General features: G+C 33.4%; 1 protein-coding gene across 2 annotated transcripts in view; it reads left to right on the forward strand.

Moving 5' to 3' along the window:
* Positions 1–7,468: 7,468 nt before the first annotated feature.
* Positions 7,469–18,446, forward strand: part of Hil (peptidase hillarin) — a 136,919-nt gene continuing 125,941 nt past the window's right edge. The window contains exons 1-2 of one of the 2 annotated variants that reach the window (XM_089638855.1): positions 7,469–7,593; positions 14,093–14,417. In XM_089638855.1, coding sequence (XP_089494981.1) covers positions 14,265–14,417 — 153 coding nt within the window. In that variant the 5' untranslated portion in view covers positions 7,469–7,593; positions 14,093–14,264. Of the gene's footprint in view, positions 7,729–14,092; positions 14,418–18,446 lie in introns of both variants that reach the window. The other variant, XM_089638856.1, reaches the window with a different exon arrangement.

The following is an 18,446-nucleotide window of genomic DNA, read 5'->3' on the forward strand; positions in this document are numbered from 1 at the left end:
ATGGCCAAGAAATGCCTTTTATTTTATTTTGTGGATGTTCAGGCACAAATATTTAAATTTTTTTCGAGCATTTTATAAATAACTTAATTTTCCACATTATACAATAAAACCATAACCGAAAATGAGTTCGGAAGTAGGAGATTTTGAACTTTAAAGCAGTTTTCATAGGCCTATACATTATTTTTTTCTGGGTTTCTAAAAAGACTTATCTACAAAATACTCGATTATTTCAGAGGCCAGGATGTATTCTACACGTAGTATTTAATTAAAGCATCTGAAACATTTCTAGGCGACCAAATTTTCAAACCAAAAACACATGATTTTAAATTACTACGTAGTGCATCGCCTTAAGCAAAAAAATTATGTGCTAGCTAATTACTTCGTCATTTTGCAGACAATATTTTCTGCTTAGAATTATGGTAGAGTATTTCAAATAGTTTTAGATTATTACTTACCGAAAACGTTTGTCTTTCATGAAAAAGTAATAATAATCAAGCAATCGAACCGAAGCATAGGATTATCGCAAATAATATACACATGTAAATTGATTTGCCAATCCCTGAAAGTGTATTCCTTGTATTGCTCGAGTAGAGCAAGTGAGATGATATTATACAAAGTAGATACTAGTTTAATGAATTCATAATCCGTTTTGTGCTGAACATTAACTTGACAATAACCATGAAACGCGTAATTACTAGCTCCCACTCCGTGAACACATCTCACAATACACCACAATCTACAGCCAGTGTTTCCCAAACTTTTCCTCGACTATTTTTATACTTCTCCTTCTTGGCCCACTCAATTTTTTATCGCCAATACTGGCCTGTATTTGAAAAAAACTGATACGGTAAATGTAAAGACGGTTTTCATGAAATCTACTCCAAAGCCCCAGACAAGACAATGAAAATGCAATACTTATATATAAATTGGGATAAATATTAATCAATTTCACTAGAAGCGGGGATAAAATTGCTTAATTAATTGCTCTGAAGTATTTAAATGTCAAAACCATTAAAAAAATTATTTCAATTTCGAAAACTTTTCTATTACAAAAATGTTAAGAAATCTAACGATTTTGATAAAAAATAATGATATAAAAAAACCCATACCTCCTTCATCCTAAAGAAAAGTGCAACAGCACTGATAGAAATAGCGCCACAGGCGAGATATTTTCTTGGTATAAAGTGAAAGTTGCATGTTTGCAAGAGAAGCTGGCCACGAGATTCTTAAAAATAACAACATTTATTTTTCATTACTGTTTTCCAATTAACGTATATATCTAAGCAGATATGTTTTAATCAAATCCACCGTATTGTTTTTAAAATCTAATCCAAAAACAAATATGTAATACATAATATTAAAAGACCACAACACACGAATAAACTATACTTCTAAAAAAATAGTAATATTAATAATTATTGGGAAGTAAGAGCTTCACAGATGCACTCATAGAGGGCAGTGCATAGAGCTTGCTTGGAAGTCCCCAAGATGGCAGCTAGTAGCCAGTAGTCGCCAGGACCAATTAGAATGCTCCCAGACAAACTTTGTGTTTTCAGATCTCATTTAGCCAGCTCCTAGTTAGGTCGACTATTGAGTTACCATTGTAATACGCGAAGTATTAATAAATCCCGGATTTAACACAAATAACCTATTATTTAAAATCTCCTTTCACGACGAGTTGGAGAACTGTTTGTGGGAACACAACATGGGGCGTGCACCCCAAGTTAAGAAACATTGTGTTTACAAAAAAAGGGTTCGCACCGACAAATTAATTTAACGTTATTTTTGTGTTTAAAAAAATGTACGCTAACCGAAACATTTAAGTTTTTTGTGCGTCCCATAAGTTTTCTTTCGTGACCTGGTGCTGAGTCGAGACCAAAGATATTAGAAGAACGAGATATGCTATGTTGGCCGACGGACCGTAGCCGGAGTACTACCTAATTAGGGTACTTTGAACGGTATCGGGACGTGTACGCACAGAAATCTGTTCTATGTATTAGTGCGGATACCTTAGCGCAAGCGAAGGTGTGCAGTAGTATTGGTGAACAAAACCGGCGACACTCGGCAAAACAATTCCACTCAGTACGAACTGCTCATAGCACATCTCGTTCTTCTAATATCTTTGGTCGAGACACACAGTTTGGGAATCAATGCACTACACCGTTTGTAGCACTGTGAACACGGTTGTACCAAGTGAACAAGGACATTAGGATTTCACGACAGAAATAGACACAGGGAATTAAAAGCGTAACGTCATTGTTCTGGTATTGTTAGTGTTTTGTTTGGCTGGAAAATTATCTGTCAAAATTCAACAGTCTGAATATTACATTATTGTAATTTGTTTGGATACACTGAAGAAATAAACTAATAGATTCGTGTAATGAGTGTGTCTGAGTACCTAAAGTAAGCTCATTTTTACCTTATTTCAAAAATATATTGTACAAAAAATTATTTTGTACTCGAGGCGAAAATACCCAACCAAACTGAAAATTAATAAAAAAATTCAAATCTGTACCAAATATCTAATAAGGAAAGGAAATTTTTTATTTAATCTGGTTTTAAAATATAAAATATAGGCTTTTGAACAAATCTATTTTTTGTGATTTTGGAAGCAACTTTGGCATATTTTATCCAGTTAATATATTGTAAGTATTTAAAAAACTATCTTGGCCAAACTACTGTATTAGTGAAATGATACATAAAATATGAAAATAAAAATCTTTAAAAGGGGGTGTATTGTGTTATTATATTATTATCAAAAAATTGTGTTATTTATTTAAATTATGTATTTTAATTTGAGCCAGTCGCTGTTCTTTTTAAAATCCTTTTAATTAATTATGTAAGACCTATTTACATATAGGCGACATTTGCTGCCGCTGTGGGTAGCGAAAACCGAGTAGGCGTGCGATATTTTCACTGTTCAAACCTAGGCGGATTTCGCCTCTTCGGGAGCGAGACGTTGTCGATATTTCCCTGTCTAGTCAGTTACGTTCGTCCCGTCCATGAACAAATACATACACTGTAATCGTACGTGATTAAAAAGAAAAAATAAATAAATTGATAGCGATAGCTCCTGTTTCGCAAAACAATTGAAAAGAGACAGCCTACCCAGGCGGTATGGCGAAATTGACGGGGTTCATTAATGTATGGCGGGGTTCTAGTTTCGCGCTAGCCGCGAAAGCCTTTTACAAATACCCGGCGGAATCTCGCTTGATGTTTTTCGCTGTCCGCAGCGGCAGCGAATATCGCATAATTAAACCACTCACAAATATAGCTTATATGTGATTTTATTTATATTTCATCATTCAAAATTGTTATTTTCATAGATAATTGTCAAAATTGCCTCTAAAATCATGAAAATTCGAATACCTACTTTGAAGTTCTATATTTTATAATTTAAAACAGAAATAACTAAAAAAGCTAACACACATACATAATATAGATATTATCCATAAGTTTTGATTTAAAAAAAAAAAATGTCGATATTTTTATTTTTTATAATGACAATTTTGTTGAGTGTTTTGGTCTCAAATTCAAAATTAAGTTTTGTCTTTGCCTAGGAGTCAAAAAGTCTCATTTAAATTGGCAACGTCTGTTTTCTTTTATATCTAGATTACACTTCTAGGTAGTGGCGGCTAGTGACTTAAAAATACACTGATCTGAACGCTTAATTGTTCCATGTTGCGAGAAATCCTAAAAATGTTTAATTGAGTTATTGAAGTAGATTAGGACTCCATTTAAAAATTGTCTTTTTACGATTCTGACCGATTAATACATTGTTAATAACTCAATTGGTTTTTATATAACTTTAGTATCTCACTAAAGTGATATAAAAAGAAAACCAAGTAAAAGTAGAATTAGAACGAGAATTAAATATTTTTCATGGATAACTGGGATAGTCTCCTGTCCGGGCTTTACGCGGTGTTTTTCCAAATCAGATGTAGACTGTAATTTTCTTCTTATTTTGTACGTCAAGTGTGCAAAGTTTCATCAGGAAGTATCAACATTTGTCTTTGTGGGACAAGGTGAAGGGATGGTTATTCCAAATTTAATGTGTGCAAAATTTCTTCAATCTCGGAATAAAACTGTAGATTTTTATAAAAATCTAATCCATGCCACCCGCCACAGACACCCTTCTTTATATAAATGGAATATTGCAGTACGTATTCTCTTCACAAAGTTCATAACAATATACAGGGTGTTAAGGCCCCGTAGTAAACGTTCAAAGATGGTTTGAAAGGGTGATATGTATATACGAATGTTATAGGGAGTGCTCTAATATTAAGAAAAACGATAATTTTTAAGCGAAAATGGTGAAAATCTTTAATAAAACACGACTCGTTTGAAATAGAACAAAATCTATCGAAAAATGCTTTAGTTGCATTTAAAGATACACTGTGAATTTCCTCATGCCTATAACATATTATGTCATATATGACAGAACAAAACGTATTTTTAATAATTTTCGTAGCTTACTTTGCGATTATTTTCTATCGAGGGAATTTCATCTAATTAACGTTTCCTCATAACAAATGTATAGATATTATCTTCAAAAATAATATTTTTTGGAACTTAAAAACTTAAAGAGTTAAAAACTTTCTATAAATCGGTAAAAATTGGGAATGCGAAGGTTTAAGAGACGTACTTTATTGACATTAACCAGTGATTTCTGACATTTTTATCACTGGTTAAAGCAAGTCAATTAACACTGGTAATTTATTAATTAGCAAGTCCCTTAAAACCTTGTATAATCGAATCGTTGAGTCAGGTCTAGTTTAGGAAACAAACTTTAATATTAACCTTTTTTTCTCTATTATGTCTAGTAATTACAATTTGTGGTCGTTAGATGAAGAACCTCTAACGGTCCAGGGTATTTTTAGGATTCGCCTATAATATATACACAATGCAAAGTAATAACGGTTTGTTTGATAAATATTGCCGGAACACAATAAAAAGCTATAAAATATGATATAATTAAATTACTTACTGTACCTTAAAATAAGCATTTACTTTTTATTAACTTTATTAACTAGTGTTTAAAAAATAAACCAAAAAGTAGTAATCCACTATTGCTAACCCGTGAAAAATCACGGGACATTATTGTGTTGGATTGATAATTGCATGTTAGCTAAAAATCACGAAATCCATCTTTAAAAAAAAAAAACTTAAGAAGTAAAGAAAAAAATATTATTCAAATAATTATCTGATAAAAAAATATAGAGTAATAAAAATCTGGTTTAAGAATTTGTACATTTGTTATCGAAAGACTTTATAGCTTTATTACAATCAGTTACAATTTTGAAAATGACGCTTCAAATCAAATTCGAGTTCTAGAGTTCAGTGAACCAGAGTTAAAGACAGACACACAACCGAAATCAGCGCTTTTGATTTTACAGAAATTTTGAGCAATGAAAAGAGTTATACATGTGAAAAATATTGTCATCTTCTTATAGTCACCTCTCCAATTGGATGTTGGCCATCATCTGGGCAATCCTTAAGCACGAGAGAAGAAAAATTAAATAGATTAAAAAACAAACAGTCATCTCGATCAATTGTATATACATTTATGATTTAAGTTTCCAAAATAATAAAGCTTTAAATATTGTCATTTTCTTATGGTAACCTCTCCAACAGTTGACCATCATCAGGGTAATCCTAAAGCACAAGAGAAAAAAAATTAAATAAATTAAGAAATACACCAAAAAAGTCATCTTGATCAATTGTATATAAATTTATGATTTAAGTTTCCAAAATAATAATGCTTTCACGAAATCTAAACATTTGTTATTCCAATTGATAAGATTTTTTTAATTCATTTATTATTTCGAGCAGTAATTTCGGCATGACGTTAAAACCATGAACGGAGTTGTGCTCCGCTCGCATTGATGTCTCTCAGAGGCGGGCGTAGTTATGCAACGCGCGGCCTCTCCGTCCTGTGTAGCGCCGTGTCCTACTCGCGCTCACGACCACCACAACACGGTCACCACCACACTCACTGCTGTACAGCGTACACCGTCAGAGCGTAGCAGATCCCCCCTCCCCGCGCCGCCGCTGGATCGCAGGTGATCCGCTCGCGATGGTATGCGGGCGAAATCAGACAGGGGCGGCCGGTGGAAACATAAATCCGTAAAATCTCTTTTACAGGATCCATCGTATTGAACTAATAATCTATATCTTCCCTACAAATGGAATACTAGTAGTTATGTGAACAGAAGTCCGAAAAATGATGTTTTTCATATTATTTTATTTAACAAATCAAAACAAAAATTTCATCTGAAATCGTTAAAATGTACAAGTTTACATTTAAACACCTACCTACTTAGTTATAAACTATGAATATTTTACGTAGAATTTTTTAAAACTTCAAATTGCGAATTATAAAATTCTTCTAAAGAAATGTCACTATCTAAATGAATTTTTCAAACTTTCTTCAGAACGGTAGATACCATAATATTGATTATTCCGATTTGAAAGCTCGTAGTAGAAACCACGATCATGCGGGATAAAAAGGTAGTATCCAACAAAGCCACCATCTTGAACCGGAACAGGAACGTATCAAAAAAATTTATAGGCAGATGAAATGACGAGTTTAAACAGTCAAATATGTTTTGAATAAGTTATTGAAAATGATTATACTCAATAAAAATAATAATATTTATTTCAGACCTTTCTAATCCTATGCCTTAGACATTTAAATGATATTTGCATTATTTCAACAAACAAAAGTAAGATTAAAAAATAACAGACTGAGGACCACGGATACCCCCCCAACACACTATCGATTTGCCTTATCAGTGAACTTACACAATAATTCAGTCGGCTTGAAGAGTAAGTTATTGAGATTGTGTCAATATTGTTTACAACTGCCCCGAGCCTATACAATTTTGGCACCTCATATTGGGGAAGGGAAATGTTAATAGTTTGTGTGATGTTTGGAATCGGAGTATAAAGGTCATCTTTAAATAATATACAAGTGTTCAGTTATTTTTCTCAGGGACAGTTTAAGTGTTTGGTTTAAAAGTATTTAGTTCCGATTATAATTTCTGGATCTCAGTAGAAGTATATTATCATACAAAAAAGGTGTGTAAGTTGTGTAAATATTATAAATGATAATATTCAAAAAACTTTTGTTATTCGAGCCAGGGTTTATATGGCTTTGCCCCATTCTACCTACAGTTTATGTCTCTGAAATCATACCGACGAAATTGCTTTAATTTCGTGTCTACAAATAATATAAACATTGCCTGCTCTTATCTCTTCACCTTTCACAGGTTTCAGATTATTTCAACTTCTTATTGGATTAACATTTTCCGAATTTCAAGGAAATAAAATATATGACTATTTTCAGCTCCCTTAGCCAAGAATGAAGCGATTATTAATTATGATCGTAAGCTTTCGGTACGCCTCTGTCCCTCCTACCTGTCCAACATGGCGGGCCTACACCAGCGCCCCTCTGACGGCAGTCGCAAGCGGCACAGCACGCGGGTCGGTCGTCGTCGTTCCGTCGAGCTAACCATCGCTATTGGTTCCAAAAAACAACATCGCCATTGGCAATCACAACACGCTAATCCGCGCCACACCTCGGCTAGAGTTGTGAGTAAATACCCCTTGCACCAACCAGCAAACACATCGCGAGTGACAGGTTGCCGCAACAGGTGGCTTAGCCAACAGTTCTCAATAGTGTCCAGAAGAGATTGTTCATGCATTAAGTCACCCACATACTCTGTTGTACATTCATCATAATAATAACGTTCTAATAATCTGCACTAACTGGGGTAGTAAACTGTTGCCTCCGAACATCTCTGTGCTCGTGTTATGTTAACGGCTATACGGCAAGCATTATCTCGGAAGCTACTTGCTTTGTGGATGCTGCTGTACTGATTGAAGAATCTAAAGAATTCACGAAAATTCAATACTAAATGCCATTCTTTAAATCCTATGTTTAATCAACGTATTTTGTCTACTCTATATCAATATTCGTATCTTTTCGACGTTCTTCTTCGTTAGTCTTCAGTAAAAGTTGGGTATGTTCAACAATTTCTCTTCTTTTTGGACATGGAAGCCCTGCTTGCTGGATAATGTTGTCCGGAAATATTGTATGGAATTTTCGGACCTTTTCGAAAATGAAAGTAGTGCTAACTCAGTGGTTTCAAAGATCTGTAAATATTCTCAAGGTTCCGTGCCAAATACAAATGATTCTTTGAACCTACGTGTCGCCTAAATAATATGTTAATATCCGATGAAAACCCACTTGTTTCGAGTGGCATTCCTAAATTTGTTTTTGATTTTGGAGTGATTTGGTGGAACAAAAAGAAGGCAGTAGTGGTCACTGATCATAGATTGTTCAGGAACCTTTTCTGTAATTTTAATTGTTTAATCATCTTTTTATAAATTATTGTAAACAATTCGACTATCTCTGAAATTATAACAGCTTTATTCCGAGTCATCTGCAAATCTGTCAACATTATTTAAGCTTTTACGTAAATTTCACAGCTTTATTATGACCCTTTCTGAATTTTTGTGAACGTTAGGTTGTTTTGCTAAATGATCACCTTGAATAATCTTTAAAGAATTATTTTGTACATTTCTGCAACGTTAACCGCCTTATTTGGTAATTTTTGCAAGTCGAGTAGGTGGGTAACTTTAATCACGCCGGCCTCTTGTCCCGTTACGAGTACAATTCATTAATTCCACATACCTAGCAGGTAGCAGGTATCTGGTACCTGCCTACCTATCTGAAATCTTCAAACTGGAATCTAAGAAGAACCCAAGCGGTCTGTTTCAACCATGGCTGAAACTCGTCAAGCCGATTGCTCAAGCGTTCCGCTCAAAAACTCAGAAGTTGGCCCGAACGGGCCTTAGCGCACCAAGAGTTTTCAATTATAGATAAGTCTAATTAAAATCACAAATGTCATTACCAAGAATACTAACTTGATAGCAATCATTTATGCAAACCGGCAATTGGTACACGTAGAAACTTAGTATATATCCATCTTATTTGGTGATTAAATTTTGCACCTATTTCACATTACACGTTTGCAGAAAGAGTGAATGGATATTAAAAAAACGGCTTTTTTCTGTGTAGTTTTTGCGTCGTTGGCTTTGATCGTTTTCTCAAGATCATTGCGTTCCTTAATGTATCGAAAAATACGAAGAGTTTATCCGACTGTATAACTTTAAAGTAGCTATGATTAAATCACACAAATATAAATTAACGACGTGTGATGATGTAGGTACGTAATGCAGATGTAGGTTGTGTCTAAGTAGGAGGCTCTTTACGAAGAAAAATAATTGAATCCCAAGGTCGATTATTTATTAACTACATTCATGTGGGTTCTTATGCAATTTCGGTTGAACATTCATGTTTCGGAACCCTAAAATTGATTAATAAAGTATTGACTATTATTTTCTTAACCTTTTTAAAACGGGGAGTTTCCATTCAACTTGATTATATACTTATAACCTATGGCCAATGAAAAGATATTTTCAATAAATCTTAGGGTTTAAAACCTATTTCGATTACAAAAGTATGAAAAAAAGAGCGCTATGAAATATGCTAATTAATTGTGTCATTTTCAAAATTGGAATCAGTTGTGTGAAGAATTCAGACAAGCGATAGCCGTACCTACCTTAAAAATATTTTACTATTTAAAAAAATTGTACTACTTTTTCAAGAATCAAAAATTCAGACTATCATTTAATTTTCACGGCTCTTTATTACGAATAATAATATTTATAGTTGAATTCTAAAATATACAGAAAAATATTGTTTCAATTAAAAATAAGTAGATCGAAAATCTTCATAAATAATCATATTCGCCAAATGAGCGCCATCAAATCACAGCAATAATAATAATAAATGTAAAAATAACGAAATGAAGATGCATTTAGCGAAATTCTAACTAGGTTATACTGACCAAAAATATCAACTTAATCTCATGGATCAGATTTGCGAAAATCACGGGTGGTCACGCCGCCATAATCTCACATAAATTTTACATTTGCTTCTAACACTAAACATTTTGCGAATGTTTATAAATGTTATAAACATTCGCAAAATTAAACAATCAAAACAATTAAACAATTAAAAAAGAAATTGTGATGTAAAACCAATAAAAAGTCCCACACCGCGAATGAACATTAGCGAAAACTTCGATTTACCTTTTTCGCGAATAAAAATTAACAAAAAAAAGTCTCACACGGTGGATAAAAACTAGCAAAAAGTTTCGTCTCAAAGCCCCCCGCGGTAGATGAAGCTAACAAAAAGTTCCGTCTGATATGTCCATATGGTATCTCAAAATTCTACAATTGCTGAAAGAACGCCTTTAACCAGCCGAGCTTTAGTTGATATCATCGTATGGTCTGCAAGGAAAAGTCCCCTTGTTCTGTTGTCGGAATGCGAGGAATTTGCCTGGCACAACAGCCCGTAGTTTTTATATTGTGGGCTCGGCCTTACATGCCAAAGGTGAGGTAGGTTGATCAGTAGATCGATTCATGAGGTATTAATGATTTATTATTTGTCTTCGATTTCCATTTTTGGATATTATATTCTCCTGTAGTCAAAAATGAATTCCTTGTTAATGTATAGAGAACTTGTAGTTTGACCGGCTGCGTCCGAGTTTCAACAATTTTGAAGTAATGAATTTATGGCGATAATTCGAAAATGGACCATTACTATCTTAATAAAAATATATTTTTCCCTGTTATAATTTATATAATACCTGATAATTGTTACTGTACTGTCAATTAATATTCACAAGTTAATTTCAATATATTTAGTAAATATATAGAATGGATCGAATAATTTGTTCACGTTTTGTTGATTTTATTGATCGAAACTTCAGTTGAATCGCATATTTTACCTGGATTTTGTTATAGTGTGGAGGGCGATGTTAAAATTAACAAAACTGGGTTATTAATATTGCGGTTACGTGCATGGGATAGTATAGATCCCAATTATAGCTGTACGACGTCACATCCGAAGAAAGTTTAGCAAGAATGCTTTAAATACCACTCCAACAGCTCGCGGCTGACCTCACGTGCAGAATTCCAAACACAGCCTACTTTCTTAAGGCTTGTTTTGCATTTTTAACTTGAGATTTCATCGACTTAGTCATCCGAGCACATTTCTTCGCTCATCCATTGCGTCTATTATTATTCCTGATAACCTAGATATTAATATTCTTAAATGATTCACCTTTATTGAACGTGTTTTCAGTTCACTGAACTTTTAAAAAATATATTACGCAGAATTAATAGAAGTTCAAAGGAATTTTCTTTGTCAAGCAATAAAATTATTTTTACGTATTTTTCATGTCCTTGTGAGGGTGACGTTCAAGATATCGAATTGAACTCTCTGTTTTCCTTGTTCCCCCGATTTTTCATATCTATATTCTTCATTAAGTAATGAATAATGACCTAACGTCATAATGACCTTCAACGTTTTACGTAACGGCCTTACACTCTAGCCAACAAAATCTTGATAAAATCGACGAATTCTAAAATTCGAAAACCCATCTAAAATGTGTTTTTGTAATGTGGTATCTATTTCCTCGGAATATCAATATCTAGCAACAACAAGCATCGCGTTTTTCATCGGAGTTCCGCGGTCTTGTTTCGTGTAACATTCTTGTAATACATTAAACTTATAAGTCCATTCCGCTAAATGTTTATTACAAATAAATAAATACATTAAACCTGGATTACTTACACACATTGCAGTCTTACATAGTTAACAATGATTTGAATACAAAGCTATGTTCGGTACAACAGTTTATGTTACATTAGCCTGTTTGCCTTTTAATACTGAAATACAATATTAATCATGCTATTGCCATCAAGAAGATTCTCTCAATGATGTTGGCGGTCTTAATCACTTAGGTTATATTCTTAGAATCCACTGTACAGTTGGTTTGTGCTTTATTTCCTTTTGAGGTCGGTCAATTAATTACATTCTAAAAAGGTGTAGGTACAAACCAAAACTCGAATTAAAATTGTAAACAAAAGTCTACCCGAGGTTTTATGAGCAAACCTAACCATTAAGGTAGATAATATAATACAGATACGCTTCACTCTTCGATAACACCTTCCGGCAAAAAGAAAAATGCTTCTAAGATGGAGCGGAATAAGAAACTCCGTTTCCGAATGTTCGCGTGCGGGAGATCAATGATATTTTTCTAATGACCACTTTTTTTTACCCTTTTTCCCGTAGTTGAACAAAAGAAAGACTGATTCGTATCATTAAAAACATTACCCTCTTTGACTGCCGCTTCAGGTGCATTTGATTGATTGGATTTTAACCTGAGTAACTTTTTTTATCTTAATAATAAATAATAATAATACTTGGATGACTTTTATAGCGCCGTTTTTGTGCAAAAACACCTCAAGGGCGCTGTACAAACTTATAATACATTTCTACAGTGATCTATGTTATTGCTATTATTAACTATTTATGGAGAAAATATACAGTACAATACTTACCTGGTAGGTCACTTGAGATTAACACTTAATTAACATTATCTAATTGTTTATTGGCGAAATTTAGATACAGGATTTAGGACTTAATTGAAAAATTGAATATAACTGGACTTTCTCTTAGGATTGGTATATTTAATTTAAGGGTACGGGTCCTCGTCATCAATGGCACCACATCTCTCGGATCGTCCTGTTAGTCTCAAGGTAACACCTCCACCCCTGTCGTTCTCCTGCTATCTTTATCATGTTCCTTGTACCAAAAGCTGAGATGTTCACTTCCACGCTGTTTAGTTACCAAGAATTTAGGCCTCTTGAAACTTCTTCGTCATAGAGGCTTATAGAGGAAGCCAGTGGTCAGTTTTTCTTTGTTTTTCTGTTTTTCATCTACCATCCTTGCTACATGACTTGCACCATTTTGTTCACCTTTTTGCGTTGTTGTGTGGTTGTTGTAAAACATTTTCATTGTAAAATATGTGTTGAATTTGAAAGTTAATGCCTAAGGGGGTATGTTTTATTTTCGCCAATTAGAATGACGGATATTTTCTCGTAAGCGTACGTTTTACGATTCCCACTGTTAGAACACCTGTATTTCTAGTTGATAATGATAACTCAGCTGATGATCGGTTTAATTCGTGCAAATAGCCGTATCATGAGTCATGTTTCATGATTCTACCAACATGACTATAATTAGAAAAATACGTTTCACTCTGTTCACTAGCATTCCTGCAAACACATCTACGATTAATAATGTAGAGTATTTTAATGTTCAAACACAGCTTACTTTCATTCACATTGTGTTGTAACATTTTAAAAAATATATAACCTTGTAAACCTTCAGTTTCTGAATATATATATATATAATTATATTATATTTATTATATTATTATATAAGTAAGAACCAATATGTTTAACATCAATTTAAATCATGTTTCAAATTAGCGTTTGTATTACTCCAATGAAATATCACTTTACTTTAAAATTTGCAAAGGATGACAGCGTTAAATACAAATTTGGTCGGATTATAAAAACATGAATATGATTATAAAATATTAAAGCCACTTCATTTCGTAACAGTTAAGTCAATATTTGAAATGGCCTAAGTTGGAATCCTTGCGTAACTCCATTTTATGTAATATTTTTGTGCTTGTCACTATCTTACATAATCTTGTAATTTAGTATCACTTTCGATATTTTGTCATTTAAATTTGCGAGCCATTTCTTCTGTGATATAAATTAGCTTCCGTAATTAGTAATCAACAGGAAACAATCAATATTTTCAGTATTTATTGCAAAGTCGAAAGCAGTCGTTTTTGTGTATTTTTCTCGTTCCATTATTTCCGGTAACGTAACCACAAGCAATGTCTTTAAAACGTTTTAAAAGAGGTTATAACATTCATTAAAATTTCAATCCGGTAATCCAGTAAACTGGATGTACTATTATAAATATATTACATAAATCGCAAAACTCCAACATTCTAACCTTCCCGTTACCAAGCTCGACTATTTACTACAAAGTCGAAGATTAAGGAGTGTTATTGTTGGCGGCCCCACTACATGTAACATTTGGAAGGTGGTGCATCGCCTTAAACGGTATTATAAGTATTGTACCTTTTTTAAGATTCAGCAGAATATAACAACAGTGTTCTAACGAAAATTAGCGCAAAAACTTGTGAAATAAAATAAGAGTGACTAAATAATAAAAAAAATGTTCAGTGTTGCCCGCCGGTGGCAGTTAAAGTGATCGTCCCCTCCAGTGCTCGACCAGCGCGGCTCCGGGCCAAGAGTGCAACATGATGTACCGCCCCAACTTCTACGAGAGCACGTGTCTCCGGTGCGCGGAAGTGGTATACCAAGTGGATCGTGTGGGGCCTCTGAAGGACTTCTCCTTCTTCCACAGTGGCTGCTTCAAATGTGCCAATTGTGGCACTAAACTCACTCTCAAGGTAATTGTACATGTCTCTTATTTATCTTACAGCACCTTAAGCCGCCTCATGACTTTTCTCAACCGGGTGGAAATATGGTTTTTACATTATGCTCTTGTGAAGTATCTCATAAACAAATAAAACAAAATGATTATACATATTAATTTTGGTTGTCGGTGCATGCACGCGTGATGTTAAATATTCGTACTTATTACTGCGTAATGCGTAAAATTATTCAAGTTCAATTAACTTTTAATTTTAAAAATTGGAACTGCTATTTATAAAATGATAGGAAGTAGGTGCCAAAATTATTTTATTTTAATTATTAAGAATAATTTTTTTAAATAATTTAATGACTAAAACTTCAAATTGTAAAGCCTTGATCACACGTTGGCCCAACGCATTTGGCCAACGCGCTGGCCCAACGTGTACTGGACCACTTATACTGGCCGTTGCACGCGTTGGCCACCAACGTTAGCCGGCAAACCCGTGCACACATCAAAAGATCTTGCCTCCAATATAATACCGACTAAATAATATTTTCTTCTTTTTCAAATTTTCGTTTGAGGGTCGCTAATATTATCTTCAATGATTATGTAATAATCCTATATTTGAAATGTGTATTTTTTAATATACATTTTTGACAAATCTAAATTTTCGACAGATGATTTGATAATTTTTAAAGTTTACTTAAGTTAACAGTGTTCATTCGAATGGTAAATTTATGATCGTAGGTATCTAATATATATATATATATATATATATATATATATATATATATATATATATATATATATATATATATTTTAATTCTGTGTCAAATATTGTATAAGTCTCAGCTTCACAAATCGCACAATTATAAAGTCGCGTGATTTTCACTAGGTATACAGAAATACCTGTGTATCTACGTTTTTTTTTATGATTCGTACTCATTGACAAAAATAATAATCCCGAAAGAAATACCGATTTGAAAAAAAAACATGTCACCAGTTAACACAGCCCAGACTGGCCCCAAACACTTTGGCAAACATGGGCGTGGAAATAAAGTTATTTTTTTGTGTATACCTCTAAAAAGTTAATTTCGCAGTTACCTAATTGTAGTAATTACCTCGCAGTACATAACTGTGGATACAAATATATTAGTATTAATTATCTATTTTTATGTTCCGAAAGGAAGTTTAAAGTAAACGACGATGCGGGGAATTTTAAACCACCTATATGATTTGAGATTATCACGGTCAAAAGAATCATCGTGATTTATTTTTGGGGTACATTGCTGTGATGCGCTTCATCTTTTTTTGCCAACGGTTTGGACTGCGTTACAGTGTCCATCGTCAGGTAAGACGTGTAGATTGTGGTGTGTATACGTATGTAGGATTATACTTCAATTTCAGTATTATAAAAGTTTATTTATTTCTTCAAGATTAAGGCGATGCCATACGTAGTAATGCAAAATCATGTGTTTTTGGTTTGAAAATTTGGTCACCTAGAAATTTTTCAGGTGCTTTAATTAAATACTGCGAGTAGAATACATCTTGGCCTTTGAAATAATCGAGTATTTTTTAGATAAGTCTTTTTATAGCCCAGAAAAAAATAATGTACAAGGCCTATGAAAACTGCTTTAAAGTTCAAAATCTTCTACATATGAACCCATTTTCGGTTATGATTTTATTGTATAATGTGGAAAATTTAGTTATTTATAAAATGATCGAAAAAAAATTTAATTATTTATGCCAGAACATCGACAAAATAATATAAAAAGCACCTTTGGGCCATTTTTTTTGTTGCATAAATCAAAAGAGGCGGATGGTGTTAAGTGGGATTTTAACCTTATCGCCATCTACGTAAGGGTTATTATTGATAGCGGCTCAATTTAAAATATTGCACGACGTAGTGCATCGCCTTAAAAAGATATAATAGTATAGCCTTCTTGTACCTCCGTGCAGTTAAATAGATCCGCCACTTCTGCGTTTTACTCGTATTACTAACATTTACTCGTATTACTAACATCATGCAATCTAGGTACAAGTGAGTGCTTAAGTTACTCAGTCCTGTATTGTTCCATTTAATCAGGATTTTGAAACGAGTAGCTTTCGTAGGTATATGAAATTTAACGAAGTTAAGTAGAACGGAAAAGTTGTACTACCATTACCATTATTGAAATGAATGTGGTATTCGGCGATTAGTTTGGTGTAGTCGTAACGCACTGGATACCAAGAACTATTAAGGTTGTCCCAGTGTACTATATTATTCTCACGAATTAATTAAGTATTATTGTGACAATAGACAACCAGAATCTTATAGAATTTTAAAGGATTTCCAGATATATAATATAAATAAACATCTATTAACAACATACTTGTAAATTGAATATTGTATGAAAAATATTGCCTGTATCAGAATATCCACCCATGAAGTCCATATCTACATAGGTACCTATTGTTTCAATTTGATTGTTCTTGTAGTCTGTAGACCATCCAAACACAATAGAGATTAGTATCTACCTATTTCTACTTGTTAACACTACACACGAGTTCAGCTATCCGTGACCGAGAGTTCTATTCCGCCTACAATAATTCAGCTCATCAATTATTTATTAACATAATGAGAAATTGTTGACACAATATTAAATATATTTTCATATGTAAATTCTTTTGTAACAGAAGAATTTTTCAACGTTAAACTAAAACAGCCAATTTGCCCAAACTTTAAATGGCTGAGTCCAAATCTCCAATGACGTCCCAGACGGTAGATACGTATGACGTAATACATTTTGATATTATTGTTATTTAAAAATTATTTAATTAATTTTTACGAATACTTAATGTTATCTGAATCGATGTTTGCTGAATTTTTTGAATGCGAATTCATTGGCAGTTTCTCTGCGTTTAAGATTCACTAAATTCTGATATATGTGAATATGTTAATATGGACACACTTAGGATTGGTTGAATTATTATAGTTATTTTTAAGATTAATTCAAGTAGAAATTCAAGGGAATGTAATATTTATTATGTTTTGTAGTTTGAGGACGGGTTGTTTCACAGAATTTGAACAATTCATCAAATTTCAACGTCCATTTTAGGGTTCTGTGAAAGTTCTATTCAAATTCTGTTCTTATATCATTATAGGCTAGTTGCTTGAAAGAACTAAAATAATAATAAAAGTTGAAAAAATCTTTCACAGAACTTGTTCAAATTCTCTGAAACAACCCGTTCTCAAACTACAAAACATAATAAATATTACTATCTTAATATAATAAATATCTTAAAAATAACTTCATTCTTTCTTTCAGGTGAAAATAAATTCTCCAAATATTATTCATATTACGTATTATTTCTAATTACATTATTTTAGAAACGTTATAACTACTGGTAGAATATACAAAACTTACATTTATATCAAATTTACCAAACATATGTAAAAAAAAATACATTAACCCCACACAAGAGGCCCTGAGTAAAATAATTTCCCTCAGGGACTGTCATCTTTGGGGGCGCTGTATGTAGGGTCCTTTTGAGGAAAGGAAGGAAAAGGGTATGAAGGGTGGGTGGGAATCTAGAGATCAGTGTATCCAGGAGTGAGGGACGAATGATCTATCCTTCCCGCTGCGGCGCAAGGCGATGGGTCAAGAGAGACCAGTTAGAGAGGTCAAAGGGTCTCTCTAAAACCAGTCTCTCTCGATCCAGCACGCCACGCAGCTGGACAGGCACATCCTGAACATACCTCACCCGATGAACCCGAGCACCCCTGCTAAGTCACCAAACGTAACGAACCATTTGGTGTGACCTATGGCAGAGGTGTTGATTATCAAATAAATGGTTGCCGGAGCGGCGGTACCCAAAACCGCCTCCCAAATTGAGTTCCAACCGCCTATAATAATATTAATTACTTATAAAATAACTATAATAATTTACTGCACACATTTATTTATTTATTTTTTTATAATATAATATTGATTACATTTTATGATTTTGACTGTCCAACTAGGAAGGATTCTCGTTTCAGGACAGTCAAATTTACAAGTTTCAAGTTATCCTAGACGAATAC

The sequence above is a fragment of the Hesperophylax consimilis genome, chromosome 13 (assembly GCF_061612785.1).
Source record: "Hesperophylax consimilis isolate HC1 chromosome 13, BYU_Hcon_1.0, whole genome shotgun sequence".
Lineage (NCBI taxonomy): Eukaryota > Metazoa > Arthropoda > Insecta > Trichoptera > Limnephilidae > Hesperophylax > Hesperophylax consimilis.